Source organism: Capra hircus, chromosome 8, assembly GCF_001704415.2.
Source record: "Capra hircus breed San Clemente chromosome 8, ASM170441v1, whole genome shotgun sequence".
Lineage (NCBI taxonomy): Eukaryota > Metazoa > Chordata > Mammalia > Artiodactyla > Bovidae > Capra > Capra hircus.
This window is the reverse complement of record NC_030815.1, coordinates 110,398,362-110,411,861: the sequence shown is the minus strand read 5'-3', so window position 1 is coordinate 110,411,861 and position 13,500 is coordinate 110,398,362. Positions and strand designations below refer to the sequence as shown.

Below are 13,500 nucleotides of genomic sequence, written 5' to 3'. Positions count from 1 at the left end.
GCTCAATAGTCCATCCTCTCTTTGCAGACCATGACCCCAAGAGCAAGAGTATAACTTCTCAGAGTCACCTAGCGAGCACCAGGCAGGACAGAGGTCTCCGTCCCCAGGCCAGAGCCGAGGCCTGAGCCCACAACACGACAAGGCCCCCGGGAAGGGCCAGCTGGACCTCTGCCCTGGCTCCGTCCATCCCAGGCTTGGACAGCTATTGGGGAGACGGCCAGGGAGGCTTGGCTGAAGCCACCTCCAAGAGGCTGCCTCTCCCAGGGCTTGAAGCCACTGGCTTTTTCCCAGCTTCCGGAGGCTACCCCACCTGGTGCCCAGAGCCAGGACAGGACGTTCAGAAAGGGCTAGCCCTGCCGCTTCCTGACCCCTTGCCCTGGGAGCAGCCAGATCCGGCCATGGGTGTGAGCCAGTGCCTGCCTGCCAGGGTCCCCTTTGAAGTCGGTCTCCCCTCCTCGGGGGAGGCAGCGGCCCTGGGAGGCTGCAAACAGCTGCGAACCACTGTCCCCTAGCTGCCCCAGGACCCCAGCCCACCGACAGGGAAGTCCAGGCACAAACACACGTCAGCGGCAGGACAAGGAGGCCCAACTCCAGGCACCGTGAAGCAGGACCAGGACAGGATGGGGGACACAGCCTCACCTGCCAACCTCCCGGGGCAGCAGGGCCTATGGGGCCCCAACCAGAGCCAGAAGCAGCAACAGCCACAGGGGGCAGCGCCCTGCTGCAGAGGGGCAGGGCTTCCCAGCAGGAAGAAAAACAGTCTGACTGTGGAAAGAGCTCCCGCCAGGAAAATCTGGGTCTAAATCCCTGGCCTACCACTTCCAGCTGTGTGGCTTCGGCTCTCTGAGCCTCAATTTCCTCATCTGTAATATGGGATTAGACTAGCTTCTTGCCGGGGTCGCTGCGAGAATTTTATAAAGTAAAAGACGCTTGGGGCTTAGCACAGTGCGCACGTATTAAGGAAACTGTGGTGGTCGTTTGCTGGGGGCTTAGGAAGCCTCTGTTAACATCTCTCTGACCCTCAAGTTCCTTATGTATAAAATCAGGATTAAAATGTCTTTTTAAAAGGTGAGCGGAAGGATTTCCCTGGCGGTCCGGTGGGTTAGACGCCGCTCCCAGTGCGGGGGCCAGGTTCAGTCTCTGGTTGGGGAACTAGCTCCCACAGGCCGCAACTAAGACCTGGCATAGCCAAATAAATAAACAAAATGAATTTTATTGAGGGTTGGACGGGACCATACATGTGGAAGTTTCCAGAATCATGCCTGACATAAGACAGAGGTTCAAAAATGCCAGTATCCTCCCCCTTCTTCCAGAGAGATACGGAGTGGCCCAGTGGTGACCCAGCCAAGGAGATACAGCGATGAGCAAACCAGCCCATCCCTAAAGACCCTTCGAGCCCTGGAACTTTAATCAGATTCTGAAAGGAACAGCAAGAGGCAAATATGCTTGCGCCTCTGGTCAAGCAAGGTTCCCTACCCCACCGCCGCGCCGCCTCCCCCAGTCTGTCTGGGGATCAGGTTCATCCGATAATCACCACGATGGGAACCACGGTGTCAGGACCTCAGAGGACAGTGACAGGTCCCTCCTGCTGCAAGCTCCAAATGGAGCCTTTCTCTGTCTCAGAGCCCCTCACAGCCAGCAACAGCGGGAGCCCGCCCTCCAGGCACCAGTTTACGCCCTGCAGGCAGAACTTCTGAGAATCGTAAAGGGGGCAGAGGAGACAGTACAGAACCCAGAACAGCGAGGGCAGCCTCAGCCAGCTCAGGGTACCAAGAACGACCAGCAGGGTGAGGGCTGTGCCAACTTCCATCCAGGGGAGAACAAGATAATGTCCAGGCTGAGCATGGGCGGAGCCGGAATCCCTACCTCAGGGGGCACTTGGGCAAATGGCCCTTCTGAGCGTTTCAATTTCCTCTTCTATAAAACGGGGTGATGAGTCCTACCCTGGGGACCGTCTGGGAAAACTGAAGGAGCTCCTGGTACGCAGCAGGTGCTCAATAACCACAACAACCCGCAGCACGTGTCTAGGCCCTGCAAACACGCCCACCGGCCTCCCGTACCCATCGTTGCATCCTTGCCCCCAACGCGATGGAGGGCCAGAGGGTCCCGGGCGAGGCCCGGAGACCTGGAGGCGCAGCTGGTGCCAGGGGCAGGGACTCATCTCTGGAGAGGGTCTCCAGCCAGCACTCCAAGAGCCCACTTTGCCTCCCACCGCATCCACAAATCTCTTCAGGATGCCCTCCCCCTCCTCTGGTCTGCCCCCGCCCCAAGGGACAAGGGCTCAACCCCAGCCCTGTCTCTTAGTACTTAGGTGGCTCTGGGCAAAGTGACTCAACTTTTCTGAGCCTGGGTCCTTGGCCACAGAATAGCCAGATTATGCCCAGGCCTACCAGAACTTGATATCGGTGAAATCAGTTACGGAAAAACTCCAAGTGCTATAGCGGGGTTAGAAATCCTTTGCAATTTATCTCAAAAGCTGAACTACAACAGAACTACCAGAGATTCAAAGATATATTTTATCTTTGCTAATCCCTTTCATTTTAATAAGGCTTTTAAAAAACATCCTTTCCCCTCTCAAACATAAACAGAGGTATAAGACTGGAATGCTTGTGTTCCTTTCCCAGCTCAGAGAGTAAGCATCATCAGCTGGAAAAATTAATGAAATCCAGTCAGAGCACGGGGCCTGGCACGTGACAGATTTCCGGAATGGGTGTGGCCTCCCCATGAATGGGTGTGGCCTCTTGCAGAATGGGCGTGGCCTCAGCCAGAATGGGTGTGGCCTCCTCTCCCCAGCGCTGCTTCCGGCCTCACCTCCATCCGGGTATATGCCCAATCACCCACCTCATCTTATAGGTACCCCCTCCTGAGAGCTTCCAGAACCCTCTGGGACACTCCAGAATCATCCCCCCGAGGAGATAGGAAAGGGCTGAGGCCAGAGCAGGGATGCTTAACCCCGCGCGCTCCCCCTTCACACTCATTTCCCCGTCGGCCTCCCAGACGCTGTCCTGGTTTAGGGTCCCCATCTCCTCTGTGGAACCCCTGCACCAGCTTCCTCGGTGCATCAACTCTCCATTATCCACAGAGATCACGTCATTCCCGACTCAAAACCTTTCCGCAGCCCCCAGCGCAAACTGAATGAAGCCAGGACTCCTAAGCTTGGCTCCTAAGGCCCTCTGGGGTCCGGTGTCCACACGCTCTTACAGCCTCATCCCCTAGTCCCCCCACGCTACCCCCGACACCCTCTGCGACACCTGCTGCCTCTCTTCGTCCTGCCGCCAGGGGAGCAGGGGTCTAGCCTGGGCTCTGCTTCTGACTGTGAGACCTCGCCGGCTCTTTGGCTCTCTGAGCCTCAGTCTTCTCATCGGGCTCCTGGGGAGCTTGAGACGAGGTAAGGGAGTGAGCGACAGATGCCGGGAGGGCTCCAGAAATGCAAGCTTGTGAGCTGCAGCCTCCTCCCTGCACTTTGACATGACAGCAGCTGGCAGGGCTGGATCGGCTCCTCCACCTCCGTAGGGGCGGGGCTCCCTCTCCCCTAAGCCCTGAAGCAGAGGCTCACAGCCAGCAGCTGCAGCCAGGGAGGGGGACAGGAGCTGGCGAGGCTTAGAGGAAAATTACTCTGCGCTGGCCCAGCCACCAGGGCCTCCCAGCTGCCTCTGACAGCGGGGACCTGGGGGGGCTGGCAGGCTCTGCCAGCGCCAAGGACTTGGCCCCAAGCCTTGACTGCGGTCTGAGCTGGTGGGATGGGGGGCGGGGAGGGTAGTTGCCCTGGGCCCCCGCTCCTCTGGGACACTCCCACTCTTTGGCAGAAGAGGAGGGAAAAATAAAAACAACAGACAGGCCTTTGTGAGATTCGAAAACCGGCTCCAGCCACTGCATGCTGGGGCCCCGGGCGCTGACCTGAGAAAGGGACCCTCTGTGTCTTACTGCCAAGCATCGAACCCCACACCCACCCTGGGGACCTTGTCCTGGCGTCACATACCTGGCCTGCGCTCCTCACACGTGTCCTGCCTGTGCCCCCGGGGGGCACGGCCCTCCTGCCTGTCCCACGTCACTCACACCTTGGATCATGCCCCCCCCATCATGCCACGTCTGCCGTATGAGGGTCTCTGCACAATTGGTCCCCGACTTGCAAAGGTCCAACTTCACGATTTCCTGACTTTAGGGTGGTGCAAAAGCAATACACGTTCAGTAGAAACTGTACTTGGAGTTTTGGTCTTTCCTGGGCCAGCGATCTTTCCCAGTCAGCCACAGGATCCCAAGGGCAACAACCGGTAGGCTTACAACCATTCTGCACCCAGACAACCATTCTATTGTTCATCGACAGTACAGCATTCAATAAATTGCCTGGGACGGCATTTAAAAAGAGTCTTCGTGTTAGATTTTGCCCAACTGTAGACTAGTGTAAGTGTTCTGAACACTTGTAAGGTAGGCTAGGCTAAGCTATGATGTATGAATTTAAGATAGGAAAAGTATATGATTGGAAAAGTGTATGAATGCATTGATAAACTTGAGATTTTTTTCAGCTTATTGGGATGTAACCCCATAGTGAGTCAAGAAAGACCTGTACCATCTATCTACGCTATTTTCAACATCACAACCACCATCCCGAGCCCCGGCCCCAGGAGAGCTGTGCGCCATAACCCTGTCCTGGCTCCACGAAATGTGTCCCTTGCTGCATGACCCCTACGTGTGAAGGTCCAGGAGGGCAGGTTCCCAGCCCTCCCGCCCGTTAGCTCCACGACCACGACAAGCCACGCCCCTTCTCAGTGCCCCAGGTTCCCTGGCTATGAAACGGAAATGATATTAACACTCGCCCACTAAGTGCTGAGGGGACGGAAGGAGACACAGCAATTGTGGGGCTGAGCCCCGTGTCTGAGACACAGCGAGTCTGCCGGGTGTCTGCTGATTTGTGACGAGTCTGCCGGGTGTCTGCTGATTTGTGACAGCTGTGCCGGGTGTCTGTACCACATCGTGTGTGCTACCTGCCAGGCTCCCACGACCCCAGCACCTACCACACATCAGACACTCTATCACGTTAGTGAAATTCAAACGACAGCTACAAGGAGGCTATACCTCCCCCTAACGGGGAAAAATCAAAGGCTCAGAGAGGGGCGACAACCGCAGGAGGTCACACAGCCAGAAAAGGGTGAAGCTGGGAGTGGCACGCAGGTCCGTGCATCCCAAGAGACGGAAAGGAGAGCACTGAGGGATTAGGGGGTGGGTGTGCAGCGTGCCAGCCAGCAGGCACAGGCTCCTTTTAGGGGAGATGAGGGGTAATGAAAATGTGCTTGAACTGGGTGTCTCGTGATGACTTTGGCATAAGTCTAAAAGTTTACTAAAAATCACTGAATTAATTCAAACTGGTGGATTACATGTAGGTAAGTTATCTGTCTACTTACTCCAGCAACTGATGTAAATTGTACTTCAGAAAGCCGGTTTGTTTGCTTAAAGCCCATGTGCTTTCCAGGCACCATTCTGCCAAGACATTCAGCAAGAAAAGTGCTCTCTCTGTGAGTGGAGATGGCCAAGCAGTGCTGAGCAGCCCCTCTGAGGCCCACAGGCAAGCAGCCTTGGGCTCCCTGGTTCCCAGACACCTCCGCAGAGCAGGTGCGCAGCCGAATCACCCGGGGGAGCTCCTGAGAACTCGGATTCCCAGGCCCCACGCCCAGCCTCGGAGTCTACCGCTCCGGGTGGGGCCCGGGAACCTGGGATTCTGAGGCTCGGCCCACACTGGGAACCACTCAACGCCCAGCACCTCTCACTCTGGGGGAAACTGAGGCCAGGCAGTGCCGGGGAGCTGCCAGCTCTGGCCCATCGAGCTGTGGGGGTGGGGGGGGGAGGGCTGGGCAGGAATGGAGGCCCCTTCCTGGTTCCTTCTCTTCTTCCCTCCTCCGCCCACTCCATTCCTCCCCGGCCCCCAGCCTCCTGGTGACTCAGGCCTCTGAGTCATCCAGTGGCACCACAGAGGAAACTTCTTAGGCAAAACAATCCCCAAACAAAGCCTCCCAGATCTGGGGAACAGAATAGGCCTAGGAGGCTAAGCAAGGGAGGGGAGGAGAACATGGGGTGGAGCTGGGCGCCTGGACCCCAAGCCCACTGAGCCCTAGAGAGGGCGCTTCCCTGCCCCCCCCCCCCGCCCCCGAGTAAGCAGCACTCACTGTGGGACACAGGAGGCTCAAAATGGGCCAGACAGCATGGCCAGTCCTTCTCAGCTCTGTCTTGTTGACAGTGCATCCCAAAGCTAGCACATGCCCATTTTACAGATGGGGAAACAGAGGCTCAGAAAGGGTCAGCCCGAGGTGACACAGTTAAGAAGAGCAGAGCAGAGTCCGGAACCCAGGACCGTCTGATTCGAAAGCCTGGCTCTCACTCCTACACACCTTTTAAAAATACCTCCTGTGTAGCACAGCGCGTAGACAGTGTCTCATCTACACGAGAAAGGTGAACGGCCCAGGAGGGGCCCGAGCACACAGGGCTTTCTCCTCTTCTCCCTGTATCAGGCTCTGCCTCAGGACCTCCCGGCCCCGCGGGGTGTACACGTGAGCTTGGGGGTTCCTCAGCAGCAGGAACACAAGGCAGGAAGTGCCCAAGGCCTGAAGAACCAGCCGGGAGGGAGCACGGGAGCAGCAGAGCCGTGACGGGTGTACAGAGTGGGCGGTTGTCTCTGGGGAGCAGGGAGCCCGCAGGCAGGGGGAGGGAAGAGCAGAGGCCGAGGCTCAGAGGTGTGGCCCCACAGCAGGATGCAGACCACGGGCAAACACTGGAGCGGCCTGCCTGCCAGGGGTCCTGGCCTGCTTGGAGGCCGGGGAGGACCTATTCAGCCCAGAGAGAACAGGCTTGGAGCCGGTTTCATCTCTCCACGGGGCCTGGCCAGCGGCTGAATGGGGAGTCAGCACGGGGACCCCTGGAGTCCTTCTTTCAAGCAGGCTTTGGGGACAACCCTAGACCCCTGGCTACTCACCCACGGGTCAGAGTCGCCCCCGAGGGCCTCTTCCTTCACCATGGCTGGGCTGGGCAGAGGACAGGCGAGCCTCTCCTGACCACACCGACCTAATCGCATCGGCCTATAAATAGGGCCCTGTGGCTTGGTCTGAAATAGCTGTGCCAGGCCCAAAACCACAGGCGCCACTAGGGCACGCACGGTTCCGGAAATGGTCCTTCTCACTGACATGATTCAACCCCCAGACTTCCTCGGGAGACCCTTGCGCGTGTTCTAACTCACTCCCTTAAGCATGAGGCGGTGGGCTGAGGGGAAGAGCTGCCCACCCACAGCAGATGACGGCAGTGGGCTTGTGACTGCTCTTCTGCTCTCTGCTCTCGGGGGACCCTGAGGGCCACTGCCCCTCTCTGGGCCTCAGTTTCCGCAAATGTAGACTGGGAGGTTGAACATGGCATCACTGGGGCCCTTCCAGCCGGGATGCCCCCCGAATTGCCTCGGGGTGACCCCTGCCTTCAAATGCCCATGCCGCTGCCACCCTTTCCCAGCTGACTTGGGGACTTTTTTAAAGTTAACAGTGACTGGCATTTAAAGATTAGAGTTGCAATAAATAGTTGAGTCAGGTCTAGGCCCTGCCCCTGAAAGGCTGGGTGGCCTTGGAAGGGTCACTGTCCCTCTCTGGGCCCCAGATTCCTCAATCATAAGATGAAGGTGCTGGTAGGTTGATGCCCAAAGTTCATGACTATTTTTAATTAATTAATTTTTTGTGTGTGTTTGTTTAGTATTTAAGAGAACCAGGACAGGCCAGCCTTGAGCTGAGTGCTGGACCAGCCAAGACCTGGTCCAGCCCTCCGAGCCGCGCCCTGGTCCAGCCCCTGGAGCCGCGCCCTGGTCCAGCCCCCAGTGGGGAAACGTAAAGGCATTTCCAAACCACGCGGTGTCCCACTAGAGGCCTCTGTCAGGGCTTCTGGGGACACCTTGTTTCCAGTTCAAATTACAGATTTATGGTCACAAAGGGATGGATGATGACCTGGACTTGGCCATTACCTACCAACAGGGAAGGAAAGATAACCAAGCCATCACTAGGTACCAGGCATATACTTAGGACTTTACGTCCCCATTATTAATCCTCAACAACCCGACTGTCATTCCCATTTCACAGATGAGGAAACTGAGGCTGAGAGGAGTTAAAGGGCATGTCAAGGGGCACAGAGCAAGTCAGAGTGAGAGTAATGCTCGGACCTGTTAGCCTCTGGAGTTCAGGCTGTAACCAAACCCCAGTGAAACAACCGAGGAGGGCTGACCAACGGGGGGAACGAACCGGCAGGGACAGGAGAGAGAGCAGGGGAGCGAACCGACGGGGCAGGAGAGAGACGGGCCCAGAGCCATTTACTGCGCATGTAGGTGGGTGGCAGGGACGAGGCCACGCCCAGTGACACTCATTGTCTCCAACCCCCTCTGCATCCCACCAACGGATTGTTCTCACATCTCATTGCTCAAGCAGCTCCTCAACTCAAGACCTGCCGTGGCTCCTGGCATCCAGAGGGTCAGGACCCTGCACTCTTTAGCCACTCTGCCCACTAGCTCCCAAACACAGAGGCACCGCCCAGGGGGCTGAGCCTTTGCACGCGCACCTCCTTTGCCTGGACTTGCCTCCCTTGCCAACCCCTCAGCAGAGCGCTAGACTCGGGGGAAGCCCTCTGAGGCTCCCGGGGCCCCAGGCAACAGCCAGCACAAGTCTGGATCTCCCAGGGTCCCCAGGTTTGATTCACCTCCACTCTCCAGGGCAGAAGCTCAACAATGAAAACCCGAAAGGAGCCCAGAGAATGCTGGAAAGGACACATCTCCAGGACTGCCCGACACCAAGCCTCGTCCTGAGGCGCAGCGTCAGGACGCCACAGTGTGGAAGAGCCAAAAATTACAGCCTCGGGGCTCATCAGGGTGGGACTTGGCGACTGTCTCTTTCAAGGGTTCCAATCCTGAAATTGGGGCAAAACTCTCCCCTACTTCAAAACCTCCAGTGCCTCCCCAGGGGTCTAGATAAAACTCCAAACCCTAACCAAGGCCCCCAGGGCCTGCGCAACGGAGGCGCCGCCTGGTCTCCCGGCCCCTCTCCCTGCGCCGCGCTCTTTCTCCCAGCTCCTTCCTCTCCCTCGCACTGTCCCCCGCTCACACTGTCCCTTCCATCTTCGGTCTGAGCGTTCTCGGGGAGGCCTCCTTCATCTGTCCAGACAAGAGCCCATCACACCCGCGCAGTCCCCTCTGCTCTCCTAACGCTGGCCCCTCCTTCGCAGCTGAAGAAGGGAGGAGTTTGTTATCCGTGTAACGGCTTCTGTAGAGCTTCCCCGGTGGCTCAGCGTAAAGAATCCGCCGGCCTATGCAGGAGACCTGGGTTCAATGCCTGGTGTGGGAAGATCCCCTGGAGAAGGGAATGGATACCCACTCCAGTATTCTGGCCTGAAGAATTCCACGGACAGAGGAGCCTGGCAGGCTACAGGCCTTGGTAGCAAAGAGTTGGACACAACTCAGCAGCTAAGCAACAATAATAACAACTCATATAAGACCCAAGACGGAAGACCCACGAGGGCTAGGAAAACCTCATTCTGTGCTGGTTCTCTGACCCCCAGTCCAGGGCCTAAATAAACATCTGTCCCGTGAAGGCACACGCTCATGCACACGTGAATGGGTGAATGAACCTCTTGTTTCACCAGAGAGGAAGCAGTCAGACTCCTGTGAGCATTTGAGGGAAAAAAAGCAGGGCCCCAGTTAAGGGGGCTTACGAAGTAGGAGATTAAAGTGAACGGTGCAGCCTGCCAGAAGCGAAAAGGAGAGCGAGCTTCGAGGAGGAGGAGGCACCTGGGGCTCCAGCGAGCTGGGGCATGGAGAGCTGAGGAAACACCAGGAGGCGTGGGCACGGAAGGGTCACTGGGGAGTGGGCAAAAGGCGGGGCCCAGCACAGGGACGGCGGGACGGTGAAGATGCAGAGGGCCCTCAGCTGACGCACTCAGCGGCGGCGCACTTCTGCAGAAGTGGGAAAGCAGAAGGTGGTTCCTGTGTCACTTGCCAAAGCATTCAGAGAGTACAACCCTTTATGGGGACACAGCGCTCAGGCCATGGGGCTCTGGGAGTTGTCAAGGCTCTGAGTCTCAGACTCGAGAGCATCAGAGCCAAGGCGGGCCCCGCCGGTCCATCTGGGCAGCTGGGGGAGGCCCCTTCGTCTCGTGCCCTTGGGAGGCGGCTGGTCCCCCTCTGTGGGAGTCCCAGCATCGGAAGGCCCTTGCATCTGAGCCTGGGGAAAGAGGAACAGCACCAACTGTGGTCAGCTTGTCGTGTCACCGCCTGGAAGCCAGCCGGGCTGCGGGATGAGTAAGCCCTGGAGGTACTCGGCCCCTTCTCCTTTCGGCGGTCAAGGGTGATGTCATGACCCAGGGGTGTGTTTCCCAGGCTTTCCACACAGTTACTATCCGAAACTCGCTTCTCTGTTTCAGCACTGGAAGCTGGGTTATCCCCCTAGTGATGATCCTTCCCCTTTCTCCAGCTCACAAAGCCCTTCGGCATCTGTGAGCTTATGCAGTCTGCGCGACAGCCTTGTAGGTGGGTGGAGGAGACCAATGCACCCATTTCACAGGCAGAGAAACTGAGGCCCGAGCGGGGACCTGAGCCAGGTCTCCTGCTCTGGCCAGAGGACTCTGCACTCCGCGCCCTGCCTCTCCACCTCCTGCGGCAGGTCACCTGTGAATCTGATAGTCAGGTGGGCCCCGCCCTGCCAGCCGTCCCAGGTGAGTGTGACTCATCCACCTTCCCTGTGACTCACCCTTCTCACCCCTCCTCCGGTCAACAAGCCCAGAGCCTTGGCAGCCACACCCCAGCTTTTCTCACCCTTCCAAAGAATCCCTGCACCTCCTCTTCACGGGAGTCCACCCTCCCACCAAGGCGCTACCAGCACTTTCCTACCGTCACCCAGCGCAGGAGCAGCACAGCCGAGGGGGGGGCCCAGGAGTCCTGGCACCCAGCCGGCTTCGTGCCTCTTCCCCAAGGGATCACCCTTGCCTGGCCTCCCTCTCTGGGTGAGGAGCAGGTGAGGCAAGGGCAGAATGCTCTCTGAGCTTTACGAGAAAAGCCCCAGGGACTGACTTTGCATCCACGAGTGGCGCCCAGAGGCTGCTTCCCCAGGCCCATCCAGAGCCCCCGGCAGCCAGGCTGGGTTTAGGAGGGCCCAGCGGTGGCTGCACTGCTCTACCTACCTCGTGGGGCTGTGAGTGAAGAGGGCGGCTCCCTCGGAAGGGCTCGGCACCACTGTGGAAGCGCGGCTAGGGGGTTCCCAGCACCACCTGTAAAGAGAGGGTCAAGACTCCCAGGCTCAGGGGCTCAAGGTCATCTGGTCAGAGCCCATCTCATGCTCCCACTCCTCCCCAGCCCCCTCACCCCCATCCAGGGCACATGCCCCTGCCTGCACACCTCTAGCACTGGAGCACTCACTTCCTGCCAAGGCTGCAAACCTTCTATTCGAGTCCAGCTGGTTAAAAGAACCGTCACTGGGACGTGCTGGAATTCTCTCTGCCCGTGCCCCGTTACGCACCGGCCCTAACTCTGCCCTCTGGGCTCACCCGGAGCAGGTCTGGCACCCAGTTTCCCAGGGGCTCCTAGGAGACTTGAAGACGGAAACCCCGGGCCCTCGCGTCTTCTACCCCTTTGCTCCAGCTCTTCCTGAGATCAAGGTGTCTGGTTCCCTCCCCTGGCTTCCCTGATCTACTTCAAATGAACCCTGTCCCTACTGACAGCGCAAGACCCAGAAGTGAACACTTGGATGAGCTCTCTTCAGGGCAGGGCAAGCAGAACTCTCACCTCCATCATTCTAGATACCATGCCTCTATTAATACAGCCGAAAATCCCATGAGCATTTAAGGTAACCCCACTGTATGACTGAATTCAGCTTATGGTCAGCTTCAGAGCTCTGGCTTAAGATCGTGAGGTTAGACAAAAGGGCCCTTCATTTAACTAACATGTAACAATCAAGTTACGTCACCTTTCTGAGCCTCAGTTCACTTCTCCGTGAGACAGGAATTATAAGGTAGGTATTAGAACCTACCTAACCTACCCCATGAGGTCATCGAGGAGTGAGTGAATGAGTGAAAGTCGCTCAATCGGGTCCGAACTCTTATGAAGATCAAATGAGATAAAATACGACAAGGATTTTGAATAATGTCTGTCTGTCACCGTACTCTATCGCTTAACTCTTAAGTCTGTTTCTGAAAAGTGTATCTTTCTCATGCTGTACTTACGCAAGCTGCTTACATGCCATATTCCCACCTCTATGCCTCGCACTGCTCCACTCTTGCAAGACTGTATTGCCATTATACGCTGACGAGTCTTTCTCACCCATGAGACCATGGGCTCCATTAGGTTGCTTTGCCTCTGAAGCCTCAGGCCTGGCAAGTGACCCGGCCAACAGGAGGACCCGTGGGTGTATGCTGGGTGACCAAACGCAGGGCCAGCCCGCGCGCACCCAGAGCAGTCTGCGCAGCCCCAGTCTTTCAGCACTCACACTTTCAGAGACACCCTGGGTCTTCACCCTTCGTCACTCCCAGACTCCCAGTCGGCCACATTCAGGGAGCAGCCAGCAAACTGGCTCCTGCCTGAACTGGAAAAGGGCTCTGCCCAAACCAGCTTCTCCGAGCCAGGCGGAGAGACTCCAAGATCCCAAAGGCAGCGGGGCCCTGCAGGCTCCCTGGATTAAGACGCAAGTGAACCCTATTCTTAGCTGACAGTAGATGGCCAGACATCCCTGGGGGTTTCTACATCGTGAGTGGCACCAGCGCAGAGAAGAGGTCTAGAAAGAGGCTGGGTGCTTCTCTGGGCCCTAGGACCTGGAGTCAAGGGCCACCTTCATGGGCTCCCTTCAAAGAGTTCTGTAGAAACTTCCCCTCTCCGTAGGGTGGATGAACACAGAGCTGGGCTCCCGCAGTGATTAGGGAGTTCCCACTTTCCGCCAACTCCCTGAGGATGAACCTTTCATGTCCAGCCCCCTTCTCTTCGACACACCTCCACATCTCACCCTCACCCTCTCTGGCAGTGCTGTAATTATTCCCAAGGGCAACCTGTTTTACGCTCAAGGTTCCACATCTCAGCATCAGCACCACCATCCCCCGTCACGACGGATGCCCGGCATCCTCTTCAGCCTCCCCTGCTCCGTCACCCGCGCCTCCCAACACCAAGCGCACCACCACTCCCCACCCCGACTCTGCCAACATGTTGGTCCAGGCCCCTCAGCCTCTCACTTGAGAGACTGCTGTGCCTCCTACCCGTCCTCCCACCTCGTCCCTCCTCCCCTCCAGACCACGTTGCTCCTCTGAGCAGACTCAGCCGTGACCCCCCGATGGCCCCCAGGTAAAACCCAACGTCCTCAGCGACCCTTTAACCCTCCGCGCCTTTTATGACCTGCCCTCATCAGTCTTGAGCCTCAGCCCTCCCCAGTTCCGTCCTCCACCCACACCCCTCCAAGCTCCAGCCAGGCGCAGCTGCACTGGCCCTTAAATCTCCCTGTAATCTTTGCACAGACTGTC

The 13,500-nt window shown here is 57.6% G+C and overlaps 1 protein-coding gene across 3 annotated transcripts in view; it reads right to left on the bottom strand.

Annotated features, from left to right (window-relative positions):
- Nucleotides 1–13,500, bottom strand: part of GSN (gelsolin) — a 61,546-nt gene that overhangs the window by 36,188 nt on the left and 11,858 nt on the right. For 2 of the 3 annotated variants that reach the window (XM_018052715.1, XM_018052716.1), the window contains exon 2: nt 11,182–11,268. Coding sequence is in view for 1 of the 3 variants with exons in the window: in XM_018052714.1 (XP_017908203.1) it covers nt 6,962–7,003 (42 nt within the window). In the remaining 2 variants the exon portion in view is untranslated. Of the gene's footprint in view, nt 1–6,961; nt 7,016–11,181; nt 11,269–13,500 lie in introns of those variants that run through there. The other variant, XM_018052714.1, reaches the window with a different exon arrangement.